This window comes from Plutella xylostella, chromosome Z, assembly GCF_932276165.1.
Source record: "Plutella xylostella chromosome Z, ilPluXylo3.1, whole genome shotgun sequence".
NCBI lineage: Eukaryota > Metazoa > Arthropoda > Insecta > Lepidoptera > Plutellidae > Plutella > Plutella xylostella.
The window spans coordinates 11,530,901-11,557,447 of record NC_064012.1 but is presented as its reverse complement, the minus strand read 5'-3'; the positions used below and the strand labels follow the sequence as shown (position 1 = coordinate 11,557,447).

The 26,547-nt window shown below is 36.0% G+C and overlaps 1 protein-coding gene across 2 annotated transcripts in view; it reads left to right on the top strand.

Moving 5' to 3' along the window:
* Nucleotides 1-3,023: 3,023 nt before the first annotated feature.
* Nucleotides 3,024-26,547, top strand: part of LOC105381594 (tetratricopeptide repeat protein 39B) — a 35,863-nt gene continuing 12,339 nt past the window's right edge. The window contains exons 1-5 of one of the 2 annotated variants that reach the window (XM_048632486.1): nt 3,024-3,212; nt 18,521-18,630; nt 19,991-20,025; nt 21,244-21,345; nt 26,276-26,459. In XM_048632486.1, coding sequence (XP_048488443.1) covers nt 18,526-18,630; nt 19,991-20,025; nt 21,244-21,345; nt 26,276-26,459 — 426 coding nt within the window. In that variant the 5' untranslated portion in view covers nt 3,024-3,212; nt 18,521-18,525. The remainder of the gene's footprint in view (nt 3,213-18,520; nt 18,631-19,990; nt 20,026-21,243; nt 21,346-26,275; nt 26,460-26,547) is intronic. The other variant, XM_048632485.1, reaches the window with a different exon arrangement.

Below are 26,547 nucleotides of genomic sequence, written 5' to 3'. Positions count from 1 at the left end.
GGGTATGGCTTCGTAGTGGCATGTGGTTAGCTGTAGGAGGGACATGTTCGTCTGCCTGGTTACTTGTGACCGGGCGTCCCTCCGTGCGCAGCTAGCGGCTTAAGTAGCGGTTAGGACGAGGGCCGTAAGCGAAAGAGTCGCGGGGCACGTGAGTTGCCCTTATAGTTGGCCCGACGTCAGTTGGGCCGACATCTCCGGTGCTTGACTGGATATCAAGAAGTGCGTGATGGATAGCATGCGCCGGCCGACCCAGCTGTGTAGGCTCCATGGGTAGACATGTAGGTCTGCATGTCGGGAGGTGAGCGCGCATTACAGCTCCGGTACCAGAGTGGAGATCTGGTAAATGGCTTCTCCATTGTCCCTAGAGTGGATCTAAACACGAGTGCTCCGGATGGAGTACGGGAAGTGAGCGTGCCATCAACAGCTCCGGCACCTGTCTGGACATCAGGGAGGGGGGGTCTCACCACCCCGAGGCGACTCTCCTTGTGAGTACTGTGGCTATACGCTGCAGCGGCTAGATCCACTGCTCCATGGATCCCTGATGTCAGACTGCCGTCTGACTGAAGGTATAGTGCCTGTCGAGTTATGGCTTAGAGCTCGGTATCTTCAGGTCACTATAAATATATCAAATAGGTTTCTTTCTCAAGGGTGGTGTTTCTTGGAGTGGACGAATAGCTGTCAAAAATGCGCTCGTCGCGTATATCATGCGTATATTATGTATCAGTCTTCTAAAGTCATATTTATACTTAGAAAAACCAGCGTATATATGTATATACCTACGTTTTACGTTAGTTCACTATTTACGGGACATTCGGTAGGGTGTTGCAAAACTGGTAATTCATAGTAAGCCAACGGGCGTGACACAGGAGGTCATTCTGAACAACTTTTATTCTACTAGTTTTGGTAATTCGAGAAAAAAGCTAATAATAGTAAGTCACGTAACACATTCCAAGGTACACGATGCGGGTAGCAGGGCACGCAGTTCACTGACAAAATTGCATCATGTCTCGGTTGCACGACACCTTTATAAACATGCCGATGTGAGTACTGGATCGTGCATCAAAGGAATTTATCTACGCCGATAAAGATGCCATGCAACAGAGACAGTTGACATACTTAATTATTTTCTTTAATTGCTAAAGAGAAACAGCAAAGGAAATATGTAATTGTTTATTAAAAGTCCTAGATGTAGTAAAGCACAGGGCCAGGTAATGTCCGGGGTGGGGTGAGGGGTAAGCGGGGAGTCTTCGTTAACGTTTAATTAAATCGTCTTTTGCTCGCTGGCTCTTTCGTTTTAATTCCACCATTATTAACGCTGTTAAAAACTCACCGGACGGAACAGGGAAATGTAGGGAGATGAACTAGGCAATTTTTATAAATCCACTTCCAGCAAAAATATCTGCACTATGTTATGGGTTAATTTAGTAGATGAAACATTATTCATTCGAGTCATCAGTTCATTTGGCCATCATCTTCAATGTTCAGACATTAATCGCAATAACCAATGAAACAACTTTTCTTATACCTAATATTAATATTATTTATTGTATAGGTGCTTATACTGGGTGTTGCAAAAAGAGTATACTCAATCGAAACCTACATGTGCAGCCTGAAATAAAAAGTAGTCAAAAGTCACGTGACCAATAGGTAGGTATAGTTTCTATTGAAAAAATCTATTTTTCCGCGAATTTTGAAATTCTGATTTCAATTTCGGCTGGCTTAGATATAACTACCATACTGCAGAGTGCACATGTAGGTTTCGGCTTAGTAACTATACCCTTTTTGCAACATACTGTATACTGTCTATCTATACCATACCTGGCGCGCAATGAAAAAGATTTACTTAAAGTTTTAGTAAACTATCAGTAGTTTAATCAGCTATGACTATGACTAGCTGGATTGCAATAAGAAACAAAAAACTGAACATTAGAAACACTTTACAAGAGAAATTTGCCCCATACAGTTCTCTGTCCAAAATTCAAAAGAAGTGTAGCAAGACCACGATAACACCGGCTCACCTCTCTGCCTACCCCCTAACCACCTCAATTTATCTACTCTTAGGAAATTAAGCTTGTCCCCTTCCATCAACACAGTGTTATTTTGGACCTTACGATTATAGTATCTATTTTGATACCACTAAAGTTTTCATCCAGATCTAAAGCGTCGAAATCCAGGGGACAAGGTAAGCGGCTGTGTTTGGATTTTAATATATCTGTTAAGTGTTGTCTCAAACTTGATGTCTAAGTACTAATTTGAACAAGCTGGAGAAGGCCTATGGACTTTTATGACTCGGCAGGACTTTAATTAATTAAAACATTTCGTTCTAAGTAGATGAGTGTTTCGCATTCACTTAGAGGGTTTGTTTTAAACTGCTCTTTGCTTTAAACACTTTGCTTGCCAAGAAAATAATAAGGTATTACTTAAGTACAGTGGTTCAGTTGAAGGGTAAAATTCCGCATATCCTCCCATAATTCAATGTTTTTATAGTTAATGCTATTATGGTAAATAATCAGTTATACCGAAACAATAATCACAAAAAATATTAAATGTTTTTTTTCATACTTTCTCCCCTTTTGCCATGTTATATTGACGCTAGCGCCATCTGTTGATAATCATCTCAAGTAGCTCATACAGCATTTTTAGAATTCGTTACCATATTTAACTACTAGATGGCATAAATGGAAAAATTTCATTGAGAATGGAGTATAAATGATTAACCGTGTAGTATTTTTGAAAGGTAAGCCATAGTTGCGTTTTCAATATTCAACAAGTGTAAAACAAAATTTATATTCGAAAGTATTCGAATAAAACTCCATAAAGCTTACAAATGAACGGACCTATAAAGCTGTCACTGTCAAAGTTCCAATGTTATGGATATAGACAATATTAGTCTATGGTTAAACTTTTTTACTATAGTTTGCCATATCAAATTAAGTCTTCTGACCTTGACCGAAGATCAATTTTAGCTTGATCTCTAAAGTGACAGGTTATTATCAGTCGTATAAAATCATAAATTTCGCAAAACAAAGATTTGTTTGAGCCAGTCGGTAAATTGTAGTGTTGTGTGTGGGTTGGCTACTTGCAAACGAAATATTGCTGAGCCTGAACATTTTCTGCTGCTTCAGCTTATATTTTACAAACCCAATGTGTTAAAATATTAAGAAGAGTTAACTTCGGTGTTTTAGTGGCAACCTACTTACCTTTTTAGAACGGTGAGTTATTAATTTACGCAATCATTAGTAGAAACCTACGTAAACTAGAAAAGTTATAACTTAGCGAAACAGTATTATATTTTACGTAAGCTCATTTTAATTAAGTTAACCCTTAGTACCTACCTAAAACTGTTTATAATTAAATGAGTTATCCAATAAACATTAGAGAAATATCTATATAAGTGCATAACATTTCTTATTATGTTAATCATACTTTGGACAACAATCTAAAATCTACCTTTATTTTCTACTAAATTTAAAACTTTAAGTTTACAGTAATTTTCACTTACACTACTCCAGTGCTGTTAACAGTGATGTAGGGAAATTGACAGATAAATACCATAAAAAGTGGCCTAGTTTGAATCATATTCATCTAAATACAAAAAAACCCTATCAACCCGCTCTAGGTACCGCTGTAAATGTTCAAACAATTTATTATTAATAAAAATGTTTTTGAAAATGTACCATCATCTAGAATCTTAATTTAAAGTGCATTGTACTGCACCTACATTTAAGTCCTTTTGATAATATTCCTTACATTTGGAATCAGTTAATAATGCATGATAGATAGAGCTAAACTAAAAGATGTACAAAGATATATCGCCTATCATATTGTGTTATGTTGTGATCATTGCTGATAAAGCATAGTATTGTATTAGTTGTATGACCTATTTTTAATTATACATTTATCATTATGAATTATGATAACAACTTATTAATTAATTAAACCACACTCCCTGGTGTGTACCTAGAAAGATCTCCCAAAATATACATAATATTTTTTAATATTTAAAGAATCATTCAATTTAGTTTTTTTGGAAAGAATGTTTCTTTTCAGTCCAATAAGCTATCTAAAGGATGTTAAACATTTCCCCTCCAGAGCCTGCTTTTTTTCCTCTATGTTTACTTGCAGTATGATATCTGTAGTTATGGTATGGAACCATTTGTGCGAGTCCAACTTAAACTTGACATTATTTTATATGTAGAAGACTCCTATGTTACTGTGTTCCTAACTTCCTATATATGCATAATAAAAATCTAATCTACTTTAGGAATCAAACATTAAGTTATCTACTGTGACTGCCACCACCATAATTATTATTGTACAATATGATACCTACTCATAAATAAAATATTTACTTTTAATGTATGAAAATAAGTGTCTGTGTATACTAGTGTATAGTACCAATCTAAATTGATATTTGTATGCATGATACAATCAAATAATTTCATAGATGGACATGAATTTATAGCTTATAATTACATAGAATTTTAGCCCCTTGTATGGGTGCTTTCAAGTATAATGTACTAGTACATCCCTGGTAGCACCCCACTTTTCCGTCCGGGGTTAAAAACAGCTGTTCTACCAGCCTTGCTCTGCCTAATTCTTAAAGTAATTTGGTGAATTGTTATTAGCAGATAATAATTATGGAAGGTAGGATTTGTACACCTATGTATCACATACGAGTAGGTATTTATTTTACCAAGATCAGAAAATGTGTATTTGGAATGTAGGGATTAAGTCCTCTAGTCCCAGAATACTTATTTTACACAAACATTAAACCCACAAAAATATTTGTCTATTAACAAATACATATATCCTAACTAATATTATAAATGCGAAAGTAACTGTGTCTGTCTGTCTGTCTGTCTGTCTGTTACTCTTTCACGCCAAAACTACTGAACGGATTTGAATGAAATTTGGTATACATATGGTATAGACCCTGGGAAAGAACATAGGCTACTTTTTATCCCGGAATTCCCACGGGAAAACTTTTTAAGGCGAAGCGAAGCTCGCGGGCACAGCTAGTATATATATAAATATCTGCCCTGGCTGGGGCGATCACTAACCACTACACCATCCGTTAGTCGAATATTAATATAGGGTTACTCAACTTGGCACTCTGGACAACTTTGAATACGACTACGATATATCCTAACTTCCTAACTAATATTATAAATGCGAAAGTAACTGTGTCTGTCTGTCTGTCTGTTACTCTTTCACGCCAAAACTACTGAACGGATTTGAATGAAATTTGGTATACATACGGTCTAGACCCTAGGAAAGAACATAGGCTACTTTTTATCCCGGAATTCCCACGGGAAAACTTTTTAAGGCGAAGCGAAGCGCGCGGGAACAGCTAGTATAAGATAAGATAAAAATTATTTATTCCGTGACCAGCACCACACACGAGTTTATAAAATTTGACGAAGAAAAGACCAATCAACTTTGTAGTATTGATGAAACAAACTTTAAAGTCATTGGAAACAAATAAAAAGTTATTGAAAATAGGAAACCCTAAGTCACCTTTTTCAGGTTAGGTACTACTGTATTATTACCCTTTTTAGGGTTCCGTAGTCTACTAGGAACCCTTATAGTTTCGTCATGTCTGTCCGTTCCGGCTGTTCACCGCCGTTTATGCACCAATTGCCATAAAAATTGGTGGAGATAGTTAGGTTTACAGATAATCCAAAGTTTGATTTTTAAAATTATCGAAAGGGGCCGTCCATTAATCACGTGAGGCTCAAAGGGGGGGGGGAGGGGGTCCGGAAAACCTCACGAAACATCACGAGGGGGGAGGGGGGGTCTCGTTAGAGATCACGTGTATTAATTTTTTGTCAAAAAGCGCTAGGTATTTCTGAACGGAAATTTTGAACGGCGCAAAAATTTGAACGATAATACATATATATACTTACATAAATGTTTTTCAATTTAAAAATCTTTAAATGACATTGTTTTTCTATTTCAATTTATATGACAGAATAAATAAATTCAAAACGCAATTTTCGTTATATTTTTTCTAGTAAAAATAAGCCTTTACAGACTTCCAAAAAAATACACGTGATCCAGGGGGGGGAGGGGGGGTTGGTCCCAAACCTCACCAAATATCACCAGGGGGGAGGGGGGGGTCAAAAAATGAGAAAAACGACCTCACGTGATTAATGGACGGCCCCAAATACACTCACGGGCAATGAAAAAGTTCCAGTGAGAAAGCACCAAAGGAGTAATCCTAAGCGGAAAAGGCTCGCATAATGAAACCTTCTACAATATGAACTACATTGAAAAGCACACCAGAATACTGCAAACAAAAAACGTAAACATATTGTTCAAATTTCTTATTAAATGTTTAAAAAAAATAAAGGCCATTTAGTTTCGATATTTTGTAACAGGAACTGTTTCTTTGCTCGTGAGTGTATAATAATTTTTTACCCCTTATCCCAATATTCCCAATTCAGCGAAAAGTAAATTAGAAAAAAAAAATAAGACTTACCCCATCGTGTGGGGTATCGTTAAAAAGGTATCTTTAAATACAAAATAATGCCTTTAAACCATGTGGATCAAACCCCCCAGTCTCGAGATATATTAATACTAAGTTAAAATTAACGGTTTTTTTATATTCTGTATAATACACTCACGGGCAATGAAAAGGTTCCACTGAGAAAAGCACCACATTAATCCTAGACGGAAAAGGTTAGCTTAATGACGCCTTCTGCAACATTGAAGTACATTTAACGGAGCCTCAGGAATCTCAGGATACTACCCAACTAAGAACAGCAATATGTTCAAATTTTAAATAAAATTTTTGGTGTCGGCATTTTGTGAGTGGAACTTTTTCATTGGCCGTAAGTGTAAAAGAAACTACAGCGGGCAATAGCCTAGATACAATATTAAAAAAAAACGCCAACTGTGATTCGGATTCGCTCTAGACGGGTTCCGTACCATTGTAACATTTATGAAGAGTACTGACATAGACGGCAGTGTACAACCAATAATGATATAGCTGTAAGGGAAAATTTATCTATAGATTCAGTCCTAAAGTCCTAATGTATTGATTTTCTTCCTTGTACTACCCAGTATATTTTGTATACATATTTACTGTGCCAGTCCATAAAGTAGGTAAGTACCTACACTATTCAATTCAGGCGGCATAATTCTAATGGTGGATCAGATTATCCGTCGCCAGTGGAATTCACGATAAGCGTGGACGAATGAATTCCTTATTTTCTCAGATAATCTCTCTAATTGCTGTTGCTGCTCCGCATTTACGTAACATTCTCGTGCCATTTCTTGTTTGCATATTTCTATATATCAGTGTGTTTGCTCAACAGTTGAATGAATTTTCAGTATCATTACCGCTCAGAAAGATTTTTCTCCAATAATAGAGCCCATATATGCGTATGTATATGTCGCAGCAACTGGTTTAATCTCCTGTTTGATTGAACCACTAGCCCGTTCATTGGATGGCGCTGTTCAGTTGTATGACTAGGCCGAACGTTGATTGTACAAGCGTTACAAAACGTCCAACTAGTTAGCTGACTTAAAATCAGTCAGGTGGTGAATAAAACAAATATGGCGTCTAACAGTTAACAGCTGACACGAAAAGCACCTATATTGTTAGTTTTTTGCAAATAAATTAGCTTTAAAGTGCGTTATTTGTGTTAAAATAGTGTGACAACATGGATTTACCTATTATTACGCCGCGGGCGGATAGTTTCAAAGAAAAAAAGTGGCGAGATAAGAGCTTTGTAACACATAGTCTTTTCGTTGACTCTTGTCTGGTGATGTTCACCCTAACCAGACATTACGAAGTTGCTATCCCATTCAACGACTTCGCTGAATGACGTTCAGTCAAGACGTCGAACGTTACAATCAACGACTTGACGAGTTGTCCTTTAGTCATACAACTGAATAGCGGCATCCAATGAACGGGCTAGTGGTTCAATCAAACAGGAGATTAAACCAGTTGCCTGCGACATATATACATATAGCAATTATTCATCTTAGTAGGTAATTATTACTAAATGTATATCCTACCTAATTACAATTCTGGAGCCGTGTGCATGTGCATCGATATGCTACAATATTAAATCATTGAGCCTGTGCCATAATTTTGCTCTTGATAAGATCACTTATCTTATCAAGAGCAAAATTATCTATAGGTAAAAAGACACAATGTTTATGATTCTGCATTGAAATATGATGTATTAAGTACCGTTGGTACATACATTTTCTTGTAAACTGTCTCTGGGATATTATGTAATTAAACTAAATGGCCTCAAAGAAGCCTTAAAGTTATTCTTTTTACACCTGCCGTGATGTTCTGCGACGATTCTATTGTTTAAAATGTATTTCGTAATGTCTGATTCAAACGATCTGCAGTCGTAACAATGACACGTCGCGTCGTCAGTTCGTTTCCTCAACTATTTACTATCATCTACATAAGTACCTACATAGATTGCGATGCTGTATCAATCATGATAACTATTATCACTTGATGAATATGTTTTTCTCGTTCTCACGGGTCTGTATCGTCTCTTTGCAACTGATAAATGTTTACATGCCATTATCACACTGTGTCAATATTTAGCATAGATAGAAGCGCCTCTATGCTATCCTCAAATCCTCACCTTTTTGGCTCTGTTAATATATCTGTACGCGGATCCCTCACAACAATCAGACTACTCGTATGTGTAGCGGAGTATTGCACGTGAGTCGCCTTAGTAACAGAAATTCTGCTTACTTGCATTGCTGGCACTCAGTGCTCGCTAACATTACAGATAATCTCGTGTCCGAACGACCGCCGCCCGTGAATTCTGAACGTCACAAGTTTTTTACCAGCATGCATAACGTGACCATTTATTTATTTTGTCAGAGCGGGACACTTGCGGTTGGACAACATTTAAATTTTTTTCACTCTATATTTTTTTAAGCTATTCGGAAAGTTTATTTATAAAAAATTAGAGGACCCGTTTTTTATATAGTTTTTTTTGCATCTTATTTTTAACTTTAAATTAATTTAGTAACTGGAAAAGACGTCACATATTTTGCATTTTTTTATGTTAGTCCTTTGCCTTAGTTACGAAAAAAAATAAACATAAATGACACTGACAAGTGATATAAACTTTGTTCATTTATCGTAAACAATGAAATCAGCCCTAATTTCACCATACTCTGTTAGATCATTAACACCAACACCCCTGTTACATTATAACAAGGAATTAGTACTCATCTGTCAAGAATTCAATAGGTATGGAAATTTTATTTTAAACAATGTAACAGGGATGTTAATGATCTAACGGTTTATTGTGAAACTTGCCCTTAGCCAACCAACAAACAAAAACAACACGTCACGATAAAAAATAAAAAGTCAACGTCCATAAAAAAATTAGTGAAAAATTTAAGTACTTTTTTACCTTACCTTTATTTATTTTATTTATTTATTTATTTATTTATAATAAAATACATTTATTGATTAGCTATATAAAAGTGCCATTAAACCAGATAGGTTTGTCTTGACACTTGAATCTGTAATTGAAATTAATTTAAGTATATCTTAAGTTTATACATTAATTTACGTAGTACAAGTACAGTTAGGTAGATTATTGTATCCTATATTATTACTTATACGGTAATTCGCCTAACCACCCAACACACATATTACAATTACAATCCACGGCTCAGGTATTCGGCCGCTCGCACGACTCGCATGCAGAAGCGACGAACCAGTTTCGTTATCAGTGACCAGATGCGATCTTCCGTCTCGCTCAGATAATTACCGGTGTACATGGTGTTCTAGGATCAGTAGTATGATATGATATGAGCAGTGATAATATAAACAATATAAATATGTATAAGTAATGAGTTATTAAATGTATATGTTCTTATATTACGTGGCAAGTAGGTATGTTATTTACTAACTATTAGCGGTGTAAATAGATAGTGTAAATAGATATGTATACCATATGTGTTGTTTTTTTTTTTATTATTATTATTATTATAATTATTTATTTATTTTTTAGTTTGCTAAGTGTAAATAATGTTTTTTTAGTTTATATTTTATATTATTTTTATTCATGTTGTCTTTTAAGGAATTTGGTAGGTTATTAAGTAATCGAGGAATTATATATCTTATTGTTCTTCGTCCGTAGAAGTTGTTGGCTTGATAAGTACGTAATTTTTTATTAGTAATTTGTCTAGTTTGTATTTTATGTTGTACCGGCTGCCAGTTAGTCCGGTTGTATTGTTCTACCAACAGAGCATATTCTAACTTGTTATAGACAGGCATAATTTTGCAATATTTGAAAAGTTCTTGAATATTTTCTCGATTTTGGAATTTAACTTTTTTTGGCACAATGGTTTTTAGGAGCCGCAGTTGGATGTTATAAATTTTTTCTAAGTAAGTTTTGAAGGTTCTGCCATAACTAGTTATGCCGTAGAAGATAGTAGATTCTGCAAGTGCCGTATATAGGTTAAGAAGAATCCTGAAGGGAACTTTATTTTTAATTATATATAGTTTCGACATTATCGCTCGAAGCTTGTCACAGACATTTACAATGTGTGGACCCCAATTAAATCTGTGATCTATTGTGACCCCAAGATACTTTGCAGTGTCCACCTGCTGTATTACATCGCAGTTGGTACATTTATGATTGTTGTCATGCATACAACTATGGCTATGGGCAATCAATTTCATAGACTGATCACAAGCGTTATGACTGGATCTGATGTGCATTGCCAATGTTTTTTGAGCATTAAGTACCAGTCCTGCATCGTGTGACCATTTACATATAGCTGTGAAGTCCTTTTGTAGCCTTTCCATCGCCCTAGAAAAGTTCCTATCGGCTGCAACAAGGCAAGTGTCATCCGCATATTGATACAGTGATGTGTGTTTGACTACTTTAGCTACCTCATTGACGTATACTAAATAATGTAGAGGGCCCAACACCGAACCTTGTGCAGTGCCTATATTGGTATTTACAACGTTACTATATGCATCATCAATTTTCACTCGATAACTGCGATTTTTGAGATAGTCCTTGCACCAATTTAGCAGTGGTCCTCTGATTCCTGTGCCATCTAATTTATCCAGTAGGTAATCGTGTCTCAGTGTGTCAAATGCCTTACTATAGTCGATAAATACCATGACAACATGCTTTTTTTTATCTAAATTGGTATTAATTTCATCCGTAAATTGCGATAGTAGCAATGTAGAACTTTTATTGGGCCTGAAACCGAATTGTGTCTCTGTTAATACATTATTATGTTCGTAGTACGAGTGCATAAGTCCCGCAATGTATTTTTCAAATATTTTATCTAGTATTGGTAGAATCGTTATTGGTCTATAGTTGCCATATGAGTCATATGAACCTTTTTTATGGATTGGTCTAACAATACCTTGTTTTAGGTCGTTTGGGTATATTCCGGTTGTAATACTTTTATTAATTAATCTTGTTATAGCTGAGATAATTTTATCTCCTAAGTTTATTATGTCGCATGGTCGAATATTGTCTTGGCCAGGTGATTTGTGTGATTTTATGTTTTTAATAATTTTTTTAATATTATAATGTGTTGCTTTTTTATAATAAATTGACCTATCCATTTTTTCCGTATAATTTGTTATATTTAAAAGGGGTATATTGCAGTTTGGGACTATATCTACAACATTATTTTGAAATTCCTTGCTGAATTCGTTAGCAACTTGTGTCTTATTTTGCTTGTTTACATCAAAAGCTTTCACAATTACATCATCTACAGATTTGACTATTCTACCCGATAGTGTATTTAGAATTTGCCAAATTTTTCTAGGGTTGCTTAAATTATTATTTATTTCATTGTTATAAAAACTGTTTCTTGTAAGTTCTATTACTTTATTCGTTCTATTTCGTAACTTTTTATATTGTAGCATTAGTACGGCATTGTTAGGATCTTCTTTAAGTTTGGTAAATAACTCATCCCGTTTTTGACAGAGGTGTCTTATTGTATTAGTGGTCCATTGTTTTTTGTTCCGTCTATTTGTAATAGTTGTACTATACATAGCTTTTTTATATGCGTTCAAGAAGCTTGATTTTATAAAATTATATATGTCATTTGGGCAATCCATGGTGTCACAAGTTTCCCATTTAACATAATTTAATTCATATTGCAATATTTTATTGTTGAGCATTGATTTAGTTTTTGGGGCATCCTGTATGTGCGACGTGCCTGCGACGCTTACCGCCGTCATGCGGTGGTCCGCCAGAACAGTACCGAGAGCCGCCGTGTGTACATCTTCCTTACAGTTTCTTACCAGAATGTGATCTATGCATGTTTTAGAGACTACTCCTTTTTTTTCTTCAATTCTAGTGTAATCTGTTATTCCGCAACTGAATCCATTTTCTGACAAAATGTTCATGTATTGGTTTTTTATGGGGCTTTCGCATTTTAAGTCGATATTTATATCTCCAAGGATTATAAAGTTTTGATAAGTGTCGTGTTTGGATAATAAGTGTGATAGTTCATTGCAGAATAGGTGTTTACTTTTATCAGGTGGTCTATATAAAGCGCATATTAGCATTTTGTGATTATTCGATGGCGATAGTATACCTAAAATATTTTCACAGTGTAGGGTATGTGAATTTAGTAATTTAAATTGATATTTCTTATGCACATAAATGATAATACCACCGCCTTTGCGATGTTTGCGTAGTTTAGTATACATTTCATAGCCATAAATATTGAATAGACCACTTATGTTTTCAGTGATATTAGCCTCGGTAACTATAATAATATCTATAGTGAATCTCGTGTCTTCTACGCATTGTAATAATTTTGAAAAGTTCTTTATCATAGACCGGAGGTTTATATGAATGCAAGTTAAATTGGGTGATTTAGGGATGTGTGTTAGGTAGTTATTTAAATTAGGACAGTTAAATAATTCTGTTACATTCATTTTAGTAGCCATTTAAAAGAGTAATATTAGGTTGGTAAACAATGTTATATCAGTAGTGGTGTGAGTAAATACAGTACCTAAGCAAGTTTTTGTATATCCGCTTCAGATCTGATGATAAGAGTTTTGCTTTTTTCATCTTTTCGAACCAGAACTTTACCCTCGTAGTTACACCAGATAAATTTGAAGGTTTCTTTTAGTTTTTGCTTGACTTGGTACAAAAGAGCCTTCGTGTAGGATGTTAGAGCGTGGCGCACAAATACTTTGGTCGCAGCGGTTTCGTCAGAGGGTGTGGTAGATATAATATCTGATACTATGGGCTTGATGGTGCGAGCTGCTTGAACCCACGATATTGGATCGCATTCTTCTCTTAACTTCACGTATAGAGTACCAGCTGTTTTTTCTCCTTTCTTGGGCAATCTTCTCACTGATTTTATGCCACTGCTGTCTAGTTTTAGTTTATTTGCTAGGGTACTCATTATTTCCTTAGGGTTTTCCTGCTCCTTGTAGGGAACTCCAGCTATCTCCAGGTCGCTTGATAGTTGGTTCTGTTCCAGTTCAGTAAATCTTTGTTCTAATGCGGCTATTTTGGTTTCTAAATACTTGTTTGTGTTAGTAAGATTTTCATTCTTCTTCTCTAGAGTTTTTATTTTGTTTTTCATTGCTTCAACATTATCGTCAAACTCATCTACTTTATTGCTGCAGTAGTCGACGGATAGCTGTAGTTCACTAAGTTGTTTTTTAATGCACTTATCGACGTCAACAGCTATATCCTGGAGGAGTTTTTTTACGTCAATTGAAGCAACATTTCTGATGTTAGTTTTTAATGCACTGTTATCTAGCTCGTTCTCATCTTCCAGGTCTTCCTCAGGTAGTACGAATGACTTCCTGTGTGACGAGTTTTGGTGACATTCGTTACACGTCCATTCCAAGTTTTCGGCACCCCGTAGTGCGGCGAGCTGCTTACTAGTTAGGCCAGCACACTGGGTGCTTCCATGTACTATGAGGCTGCATTTGCTGCACTCCAGTCCTGGTGCTTTCTTAGTTATGGACTTCTTACAGTTGTCGCACTTCGGCATCACCGACGGTGGCATATTGAGGGTAGGTAACTTTTATACGTTAACGGCACACACAACTTTATAGCACGAACGCATAACATTAATTAGGTTTTGATCATCAAAATACATTGCATGTGATTCATGACGTCATCAGCACTTTTTTACTATTTTATGAATTTGTCGAAAATAATACATAAGTAATTAAAACATATGTTATGTATATTTTTTGTGGCCTTTAGAGTTAAATCTCGAATTGGTTTTCGATTTATAGCAGCTTGAGTTTTTTAAAATGTTGTCCAAAACTTATTGGTATCGGCCGCATCCTGCGCACGTCTAGGTACCAATAGCTAGATTAGCTAGCTACACTCGAAACCAAATAATGCGATTGCCGCGCTCCTGGAAGATCCATCCCTCTCTGTCTTCTGTACGCCGCGCCGTCATCGTCACCCCGCGTTGCGAGTCTCCACTTACGACTTGCAACTCGAGTGCAAAATTTAGGAATTTAAATTCTCGTTTGGTCAAAGCGGGACATTTTTGCCCTCGCGGGGGACAGCGGGACGGACAGCTTGAAAGCGGGACTGTCCCGCCCAAAGCGGGACGTATGGTCACCTTAAGCATGCATTAAGTACCGTTTGACTAAGCACTCTTTTTGGGTCAAAGCTGTTTGCTTGTCGGATTCTCAGTATACCTTACTTTATATTCTCACTTGTAATAAACTTTTTTTGCTAGCCATACCTACTAAAGATGCAGCGATTGTGTATTGCAGCGCGGTGGTATTTTATGATATTCGGGTCCATAAGTTAGGGATTCAGAACAGATCCGTCCCAAGTTTTGAGGACGAGATGATTCGCAAGAAACTCTCGTTTTGTCGAGAGATGACCGGTCTCGCCCGATGGTGGCGGCGGCGGCGCGGGCGCAGAGCTGGTGAAAGCCGGCAGCGAATCCCGCGCTTTCACTCCACTTGCTTGTATCACTAATACTTGCATTGCGTAAACTACAACTATACAAAACAATTATGATGAATTTACATTCGGCCGCGATCGCGCTCTCAGATTGCCGCGTCGCCTTCGTGTTATGCAGTTATATTGTATATTGTACACGAGTGTATTAGACCCTCGCTGTTGTGTTGATAGTTACTGTCGTGTAGTTCCTTTATCGCGACCGATAAACTGTGTATGGAAGTTCAATCATATCGTGTATGTGCGTACGTTATGCCAATCGTATGAAAGAGGAACCTGCTATCACAATAAGGACTTCAATCAACGTAGGTTTTATTTCGTTTTACAACTTTGGTTCATAGAATTGTAGATTTAATAAAATACCTGTACTTAGTATGTACTTTTGCTGCTATGTAATATGTCTTCTTTGGTAAGTTATAAACTTAATCAAGCTACTTCATGATCATAATTATCCTCTTTTAAAGTGTAAAATAAAATACTCGTGTCTTTTGTGTTACTGCGCAATCATCTATATTTCTATAGGATTTTATTGGCCTCAAATTGTGTGGAATTTTACCAAAGTCAGAAGCATTAGAATGGAAAAATATGTAACAACATTTGAAGTAAACATATAATCATGAGCGGAAGCTTTGTGTTATAATAACCTAGCTTAAAGTAAATTAAACATTAAGAAATCAGTTTTAAAAAATTTCAGGACTGATAAATTTTTGAGATTTTGTATACAAACATCTCAACATAAAATACAAGAAACTATGATATTAATTGTAATTAGATTACCATAAAAGGAGCTGAAAAATAATTTCTCGGACCATGAAGTACTCTTTACTTCTCCCGTGATTCTGGTTAATCCTCATTCATCCCGTGATTCTGGTTAATCATCATGTATTTTATATGGACATGTTATTTTTGTCTAGGACGGCCCTCTGAGTCACCCATTTTGGGCCGCAGCCCGTCGTTTTCCTGTGAAAGAGTAACACGGGTTCCGCTCATCTCGCATAATCTTTATTGACCAAAACTCATTTCGCATAACTCGTATGGTCTAAACTTTTTTGGCCGAACCATCACTTTGCCAAGACTTATATGGCATAGGGCTCGTTTCGTCTAAAACTCTTTAGGCACAATCTTTAAACACCTAAGTTTCGTTTGCTCAAATTTATGTTCGTCTATACCTATGTATAATCTTGTTTCTCCTAATGTTATCTTAATAAATAATATATTAAGTATGTAGTAAATGTACAAATTGTGGTATTTTTCTCCTACATCCCGAAAATCACGATATTGTATGATCAAAAAATCGAAAGTTAACGACCAATATAATTATTACAAACCCCATGAGATCGAAACCTAAAAATAGGTGCGACGACGAGCAAAGCGAGGAGGAGCGTGTTAGGTGCACATGTTCATCAAAACCAAAGCGGAGCGCAGCGAAGCGGAGCGGAGCGTTTTCCAAACAGCGGAAACAATACAAGGCACCAGTTTGCGCTATGTAGGGAGACGTTCCGTCAAAGTTAAAGCCAAACGAATATTATTACTTTGTATAAACCTATGCCATAGCATTATTAGGCTATTCAAGATTTGGCCATACCATTATTAGGCTAAACAATGTTATGCGAAATAACTTTTTACTAAACGAGATTTATGCCATACGATTTTCGGCGTAACGAGACTTTGACCAAACGTTACTATGCAATACGAGATTAGGCAAATAAATCTTATGCCAAAAAAGGTAGAACCGAGTAACACACATTGATCCATTCTCGCCATCTTGCACGTTTAGGGTCCGTTCAGACCACAGGGGTATAATCGTGACAGTTCTGACATTGCGAAAAAGAGACGCTTAGCTACATTAAGCGTAAGAAAGAAACGTTAAGCTGTAAATGTTTTTTGTCCTTTTTGCTGTGGCGCCTGTTTACGTCAGTTCTCTGTGCCAAACAATGAAACAAATGAAAAATCTGTGCCAAACAAAGGCTGACAGTTACAACAAAATTTTCTAAATGCTATTTATTTTTGATTTGCTAGTGATTTGTGGGTGTTTATTAAGTTTATTAGACTATTATCATCACTTAACGAGTGTGTGACATGGGTGGGTGGATTTTGTTCGGTTATATAGAGCATATTGAACGAAAACACGATGGAATGATGGATGAGATATATTTTCACATGTAAGTAGATAATATCAAGTTTAACAAGCTTACATTCATCATAGTACTATCTATTGGCTCGATTTTAATATAAAACGATACTAATTTTAATACTGTAAGGTCTTTTAGTATCAGTTTTAAGTAAAAATTACGAGGTACCATATCATAACAAATCACATGGTGTTGCAAGTTATTGAAAATTTATTTTACCCACAAATATTATAGTATGCAAAGAAAATACTAGAAATTGTAACGGACTCGGGTTGGGTTTACAAATGGGGCGCACGAATTCGGTTTTTGTGAAGATTGTATTTTGTAGAAGTCATTCTCCTCTTTCAAATGAGGTGCCTCTCATTGTGAGGAAACGTTCGTTTCGTTTTTTTCTTCTATGTGTGATTTCTTCTGTATAATATAAAGTTTATTGTATTGATACGAAATACGTGTTTCCTTTAAAAAAAAAACCCCATCACATATTTGGCCCACGATTATAATGCTCATGCTCATCCATTTATCTCTGCTTCATAGGTTTCCGACAGAAAAAAAAATCAAGAAAATGGATAGACATTACCGGTCGCACAAATTGGGAACCAAGGAAACATACAAAAATTGTGTTCGGCACATTTTGAAGAGGATTGTTTCGATTGGACGAAGACAATGAATCATACAATCCACTCAGTTTGTGTATATTAAATAATTATATTGAAATCAAATAAGTATGAGTAAAGTTTTTTTTCTTATATCGTCGGTTGACAGGAAAAACTCACTAAGGCAGATTTTTCAATATTCAGATAAATGTTATCTGGGTAATACAAACATTGAGAAACATTGAGACGCAACAGCATCAAAATTATTTCCCAGCAAAACTTTTGTCTGGCTATTGAAAAATTAGCCTTTAGTGTCTTTTTCCTATCAACCGACGATATACTCAAGTTTTGTTTTTGTTATTATGATAAGTTAAATTTCCCCATATTTAGGTTTTATTTTTTTGTCGGCAACATCTATGGTTTGAGTGAGAAAGAGAATAGTGCACACGGCGATTGCGAATCTATTTGTAGTTGATCTGAGGTTCAGACAGAAACAAACGACAGAGAGAAACAACAGATCGGAGACGACAGCTATTTTTTTTGTCACGTTGAAATAGAACCTTGATTGTTAGCATAGAATAACGAGTACTACTGAACTTGTTATTCAATGGTGTATCTATATATTCTGAAGGCAGCAATTCAATTTTTAACGCTGTAAAAATATAAAAATTTTTTAGAAAAAAATTACGTCAATTCTCTCAGAATCTTGTTTATATTTCTGCTTTCCTCTCCGATCGAAACGATTTCTGTGAACCATAGAACAATGCGGATTCGGGTGTACCCTTCATACTGAATTTTATGAACGGATCCTTATAATAATTATTATTGGTATTTTTACTAATGGACCTTCTTTTTGCAGACAAGATGGCGGTGCGTCAGGAGGCGTCGCCGGCGCTGGGGTCGCCGCTGCTGCTGGAGCCCTACCCCGAGCCCGCGCCGCCGCTCGCCACCGAGGACTTCGATGACCTGGTGAGTCCACGACCCTTCAGCAGGACACAATGACCTGAAGGGCTAGCTATCAAGACGTGACAAGTTTTGCATAGCGCTCACTTACATCGCGCAATCTCAAGAGCGAGCGCGACGAGGAACTTTTGTCACGTCTTGACTCTTGATGTGCGCGTCTTGCGCCCTGTGCTAGTCCTACTGAGCAATTAACGATTTTTTTTTCATTACTCACGGTCCACGTTTAAAAACCCTAGATCAGCTATAACATTTGTCTCTGTCGCGTATAAAGTAGGCACCTACATTATATTAAAGACCTACTCAGTCTCGACCGGGACACGTTTTGCCTCGTGCCAGCTTCAGCAAGACTTTAAAGTACCTGAAAACTCTTTCAAGAAGCCTTTTTCATAATTGAAAAGGGCAAATCTATTTTAGAACCGTTCGTCTCCCCGCAAATGCCGCTGGGAGGCTGGGGGAGGCAAATTAAAGTTTATATAACTTCATCCGTTTTGACGTCAAGCTCCGGGCTTGGAGCGTGTTGAATTTCTACTTTAGTTTTTAGTGCTTCTTAGGTTTCCACAGGACTCTTTTCATGAAGTTTATAATTTTGAATTACCTGAGGTGAAGTTCAGGTCACATGGTATGGAAAAGTCTGGAACTATAAGTAGATTCTACGAATATTATAGGTACAGTCATAAAAATCTGGATACTCTGAGTTCGAGATTAGAAAGGTCTTCAGGCCTCTGGAGAAACATAGATTTTAGCATACCGTACGGAATGATAATACACTCACGGGCAATGAAAAAATCCCATTGAGAAAATCACCAAATTATTCCCAAACGGAAAAATCTAACTCTGCAATATTTAAGTACATTTAACGGTGCATCAGAATATTACCAACTAAACACATAAATATTTTGTTCAATTTTCCTACAAAATAATGAAAAAATTAGGGCCTTTTGGTGTCTAAATTTTGTAAGTGGAACTGTTTCTTTGCCCGTGAGTGTATTATTATATTTTTGGGTGCACTACCTATCTCTAATGCAACACGATTAGCCTGACAGCGATACATCGCATTATTATCATTCTTCATCTGTTTATACGAGCAATCGTTTTGAGTTACCTCACTTTGGTACAAAGTAGGGATTTATCTTACTTTCAACAATCAATGTTTTGCATACCTACTCGTACTTGCTAAATTTTCTACGATTGGAATTTCATAACAATGGAGACTAACCCAGAACAAGATCAACTAATATGAGCTTCTTCTCGAGTCGCGGAGAAAAACATCCCAAGTAGATACATAATATTTATAAATTAATATAGTCATATACCTAAATAAATACGCTTTTAAAAACACATTTTAAGCTATATTATTTTGTTTCAGGATGAATTCGAAGATGCAGAAGAAGAACACATTGAGTAAATATTTTAATTTTACATGATAACGATAAATTCGGCATTTATTATCAGATCAATCTATATATAACAGAGGAAAATACTTTAGAAACCGGACTTACGACCTAACTGCGAGTAAACTGCCTATAAAAAATCACACGTATAGTACCTACTAATACAATACCCATTGCCAAATTTCAAAAATGGGAGATTAATAGTTCACGTAAAAAAAAACCCTGAAGTTTTATAATTTAGTTTGAAAATTTCTTACATTTTAGTTTGTTTTTAAGACACCATTGACCACAGACAAAAATACCACCGACTAATTAGATTTTTTTTTGTTGTTGTGTTACTTTTTTAATACCTTAGAATAATAATGTCAACCTGAAAATGCATAAAATTGTATACCGCAACAAAGTATATATGAAACGCTTCGCTCCGCTCTGCTGCGCTCCGCTTTGGTTTTTAACGAACATGTGCACCTAACCGCTCCTCCTCGCTTTGCTCGTCGTCGCCTAGGCTAGCTAAAGGTAGGCCTTTAGGTTTCGATTCTAAGGACTTTGTAGTCCTACCATCGTAACAAAGTATATATGAAACGCTCCGCTTTGGTTTTTAACGTACATGTGCACCTAACCTCGCTTTGCTCGTCGTCGCACCTACCTCTAGGTTTTGATCGAATTTTCATGTGGTCACATTCATGATTTCTTATATGGCTCAAAAGGACATGTTTCCAGTACCGTTAAACACAATATTAAAAAAAAAAAACATTTCCTATAGTCTAATGTTTGTGAAAATCAAACTGAATTATAACAAATCTCCATAGTAATGATCGAAATTTCGTAAATTTATGTTTTTCTCATAAACTAGAAGAGTCCGATAATTATTCTTTTGTATGAAGAATTGTTTATGTAAGTACTTACCCTGTGTATATATTTTCAAAGGTTTTAAACACGCCCTGTTACTAAAGCTGAGCCTAACAGAGGACTTTTGGATCATGTACACGATAAAAAAAAACTGAATAGCAAACCTCTCTGCTAGGTGTAATGTACTTAAGGGATATACATATACAACAGATAATGAGGGTAGAATATTTTATTAATAAATTTATTTTAACTCTCAGCCTAATACGTTTTTACTTTTGCACATTAATTTTAACGCACGTCAATACTTTTGCACAATTGAAGTGTAATTTCTTTATCAAAGTGTATGTAATTGTCTAATACAACCTCGTACGTTTTACAGAACAATTATGGATCTCGAAACCGCATTTGAAGATTGCGAGGTGGCGATAAGAAGGTTTTTCAACAATGACATTACCGGGGCTCTACACATCATGCAGCCGTGGTAAGGATCTAGCAAACCAAATTTATATGTAAAAACAGACCATTATTTTATTGTGTTCCAATTTAATATTCGTCTATTGTAATCCTGTAATGGCTAGCTGTTGCTCGCCGGTCTATGTTAGCAAATTATAATTTGAAACATAATAATTTATCTAAAACGAACTCGCATATTTGAATTACTTACGCGGTAGGTATAAGCTATAATTATTTATTAGTAGGAAAGTTCATATCGGTACCTAATAATAGTGTATAAAGTTTACAGATAAATAAATAATATGAAAATCTCATAACGACCGGACCCGTGACAACGAACTGTTGTTTATAGTGTATGTCAATACTTCTTCCTTTTTACACTTATGTAATAGACAACCGCCACTCTCATATTGTTTCTGATAGATCTGTATGAAAAATCACTTCCTAACTCACACATAACGTGCTACGAGTCTAGGACTTGTTAGAAAAAGTACCATCTACACCTCAATACCATCATAATTCTCCCCCTTATTATAAAGCGTAGACTAAAGATGTATCTGGTTTAAATCCGTGTTTAGACTACTTACTGATTTGTATCAAAGCCCTGGACTGTAATCGGTTCTAAACCAGTACTGTCTTTAGTCTACTTTTATAATTAGGGGAATTTATTTCCATTACATCCATTTTGACCTGTAGGTAGGTAAGTACTTTATATTGAAGCTACCGTCCTCAAATCTCCACATATGACCAAGGTCAATGTCATGTAAAAAGGCATCATTATGGTGTACAATATGTGGATAGTCACATCGCATGATATCAAATATGGTAATGACACCGAGGCTATGCCAAATCATTGTCAAGTCACTCATTTTACGGTTCACGTAATATAGAAATTATGTTTCTCGAGGAAGTAACTTGTGACTATCACGATTTCAAACTGCTGGCAACGTCAACAACGTAATGAAATGATCACTTCAATAATATTACGTTGGCGCCTACTGTCTGTTTTGGTTTTAGTAGATTTTTGCTGAACAAACATTATTAAGTTTACTGTGTCAGAATTATTTAGGTCGAAAATCACTTTGCTCGTGCGGTTTGTGACCTATTCTTCACTAAGTTTCAGCAATTCACAACTTTATTAATAGTATTTTAATTTTTTATATTAGCTTATTAGGTATTATACCTACTAACTAATAAAAGGCTTATCGAATACCGATGTAAACCACGAGTCTGGCATGACAAAGTTTGTCAATGTTCAGCCAATTTAAATATTTTCTTCTCTTTTCTGACTTCGAAATTATTTTCAACGAAAATTATTTACTGAAACTTTATCATGTTTGGCATATTTTTGAACAATTCCAGGGTTAATTTTTAAGTTATTGCAGACAGCCGCAAAAATCTAAATTGTGCCTGTCATTTGGGCGATTATAATAATATCATCAACTTACTTAATGCCTTTCTTCTAACTTAGATTTCTATTATTTATTATCATAACACTAATACGGATTGATAAGTTACGTACTAACTGACATTAGAATGGATTATGAACGCTTATACCATTTTTCAGAGCTATTGATATGTGGGACGTTTTGAGTTTGACAGTTCTAGAGATGTCCGAGAGTGAAATCCTATCGACTTGAACCTATCGATTTGTATATACTCCATAGATTAATATAAATATGAATTTATTCGTATTTTCGGAAAACACATTATAATTGCTATAACGCTTTCAGTATATGCTACAACTGCTATAGTTCTCAGAATCTGATGTATCAGAGTCAACAGTCGACATTAATGATCAGTTCATCTTGCAAACAATCTATCCGAGCGAAACGATCACAGTCCTGTAGTATCATTCGTTTTGTTCTATCGACCACCTTTGCCCAGTGTTCCCCAGTGACATGTTGACACGCGTCCTCCAACAATTTTAACATTTTCTTAGCAGTGAAGGGTGGTGATGTACCTATTGTTTCTGGCTGCATACCCTAAAATAATAGTTTTGAAAATACAATGTATTGCAAAAGTGGTAAGCTAAAAGGGGGTGATACTTCTAAACAACTTTTGTTTTACAACTCTAACCAGATAATTCGCGAGAAAAAATTTGTTGGTCACTTATATTATCCTGTATAATATGTCCCAAAAGTCAACGTTGTCCCTCAAAGGGCCTATAGGAGCTAGAGGCTAGCTCAGGAGTGGCCAGAATATCGTAATAATGACCTTAGTAAAAAATCGAAAATTCGATTCGACCTTGCATCAGTTTTTAGTGTGCCGTTGATTTTTCGGACAACCTGTATAATACATTGTTGTAAAAATTCTAATATTGTATAAATTTTAATCGATTTCAGAATGTCGACTTTGATGTGTCGCATCTCTAGTACGTTCCATTTTACCAAAGTGCGTACTCTAGAAATATATATTATCTGTGGTCATTGTCAATAAAATGACAGATTTTGCAATAGTATTTATGCGTTAAATGGAAAATTATAAAGTGTCACCCATGTCTTTGCCCCTGGAAAATGGTATAATTAATGCTTTACACATGTCATATCATAGGAAAATTTTTTTGAGTGCAAACTGCTAGCTCGTTACTAGGCGTGCAAAATTATTTCTCCATAGTCGGTTAGAGCATAACCAGGTATTAGTGGTTGACTTTTGATTTTGACACATCTGTCAAGAATTTTATATGGAGATGACGTACTTATACCTAATTCATAAACCATCCCTGGTCGGTTAGATAGCCGACTATCGAGAAACTGGCACTAAATCCATACGGAAACTTAGCCATACAATCTAAAATATCGTTAAATGTAATGTTATTTTATTATTACTGTCACTAATTCAGTTCACCGGAAACCTTATTTGTATAATTAAGAATATGTTGACATCCGTAGGTTTCTAAACGTAATACAATTACCTACATACCTACGGAATTATGAAGTATTCATGTACATACGTACTATAAGGCTCCTGGGCTATATGAACAACTTTTTCATTCGCATTGTATAAATAGATCTGCACTTGTGTCCGACTGTATCCCTAGTTACTAGATATGATTAGCGATTATCATGTTGCCCCGTTTCGCTTTTGAGAATGGCATAGAGTAGCAATGCAATGCTGTGATTGGCTGAATTATTGTGGAGCTAAATTTTAGTCCTTACTTACCATTGAGGTTACGAATGCATTGTTATTTTAGGGACTTTATCCTCCGTTTATTCTCGTTTTCAGACATTGACCTTTCGACCATATTTGCAAGTAAACAAATTACCTGCCAAAATTTAACTACCACTTTAGGATGAATGAATAAATAATTCAATTTAAAAGTGGTTATTATTAACACCATACGACCAATTATTTTATATTTAATTAGTAGGTAGGTATCATGAAAATTGGTTTGTTATTTTAGTGCATCTTAAAATATCATGTTGATAGTTCTTCTTGATTGGCATTTTTCTTACCTGTTTCGTTTAACAATTTTAATTGACCTTCATTTACAAAGAAGCGGAGTTGTTAGCACGCGAACTCATATTTTAACACCTATGCGTTAGGTAATAAGTTGGTCCTAACAACGATATTCTAATTATAGGTAATTTTCCATTGGGATTATTTCCTCTTAATTTATCTTTACTGGCAGACTGGCTGAAGTTATCATTTTAGATATTTAATACTTATTCATTACCAAAAACATGTGTAGTAGTGGAGCTAACTTTTATCCATAAATATTATATAGGTCAACTAATAAATCAACTATTGAAGACATATCCGTTATTAACAAATTTAAATGCAGTTCGGACCATAGTCCCTTGCGTGCGAGAGTCTCCTTCGATATAAAAATTCACCGGAAACTACTTTTCACCAAACAAATAAAAAGGCTCAACAAACATACCCTCATCCAAAATGTCGATCAATTTAACCTGGAACTTGCAAATTCACTTCAAAGGTCTAGAAATAGATATAGAAGATGTAGACAATCAGCTTAATAATATCAATGAAAGAGAATCATACGCAAGATGTTCCCCTGAATACAATCAAATTGACAAAATAGTTAAACGCAGTATTAGAAAAGATATTAATTAGATCATATAACACCCAATTAGTACAGATTTCAATAGAAAAACATCATTCTCTCCGTAATGCCAAAATGGGAGCCAACAGGTCCAAAACTTGGATAAATTGCCTCAAAGATGAGAATGGTGCTAAACATAGCCATATGGATAATATATCTACCATATGTACCACATTTTACAAAAATCTATATTCGGATTCCAATAAAAACGAACTTCCTGACATAGAATATACATGCCCCGACTCCATCCCACCAATAACAGGACAGGAAGTATACATAGCTCTTAAAATTATGAAATACGACAAAAGCACAGGAGAAGATGGGATCACCACCGAAGCACTGAAAGTAGGAAAAAACACCCTCATCCCTCATAGAGTGGGTGCCCAGTGATGGACGTCGGCGTCGTGGAAGACCTAGACGGAGATGCGGGACGACCTCGACAGGTTTTTACCTCAATGGCCGAAGAAGGCACAGGATCGGGAGCGGTGGACAATTTATAAGGAGGCCTTTGCCCAGCAGTGGGACACCACACAGGCTACATAAAAAAATAAAAATAAAATTGTATAGGTAGTATACGATGTATCACCGACACCAAATATCACTATTACTAGCACCCGTTTGATTGTAGTTATAAGAGTTTCGTTAAGTTCAAGTTAATATCCAACCATACAGTTTTTTGATGAACGTCAATATTCTACCAACTACTATCCGTTCGGAATGCTCCCAGCATATTGTTTTGAAGTCGAGCCACTGTGGATTTCCCAGCGTCATAATACTTATAACAATCACGACGATACTCTCTGATCTAGTGACAAATATCACGATAAAGACAGACCATGAATGACCAACCATCCCCCATCACGAACAGATCTCAAAACCGGCCAAACTTTTCCAGGGGCCGCACTTCATTATACCACAGCCTGGGCACGTCGATCTTCGAGTTCATCCCGGCCATCCTGACCTTCGACCACGGCCAGATCAACCGCGCCCTGGCCGCGCTCAAGGTCACCATCTCGATCTGCAACCAGCACCGCCGGAATTACACCCTCGTCGAGAGCATCGGAACTATGATTAAGAAGGTATGCCTAGTGGCTTTTGGACTCTAAGTCTGAGGTTAAATATCTCTGTTTTCTATGATTTCTGATTTCTGGCACCAATAGGGGCGAA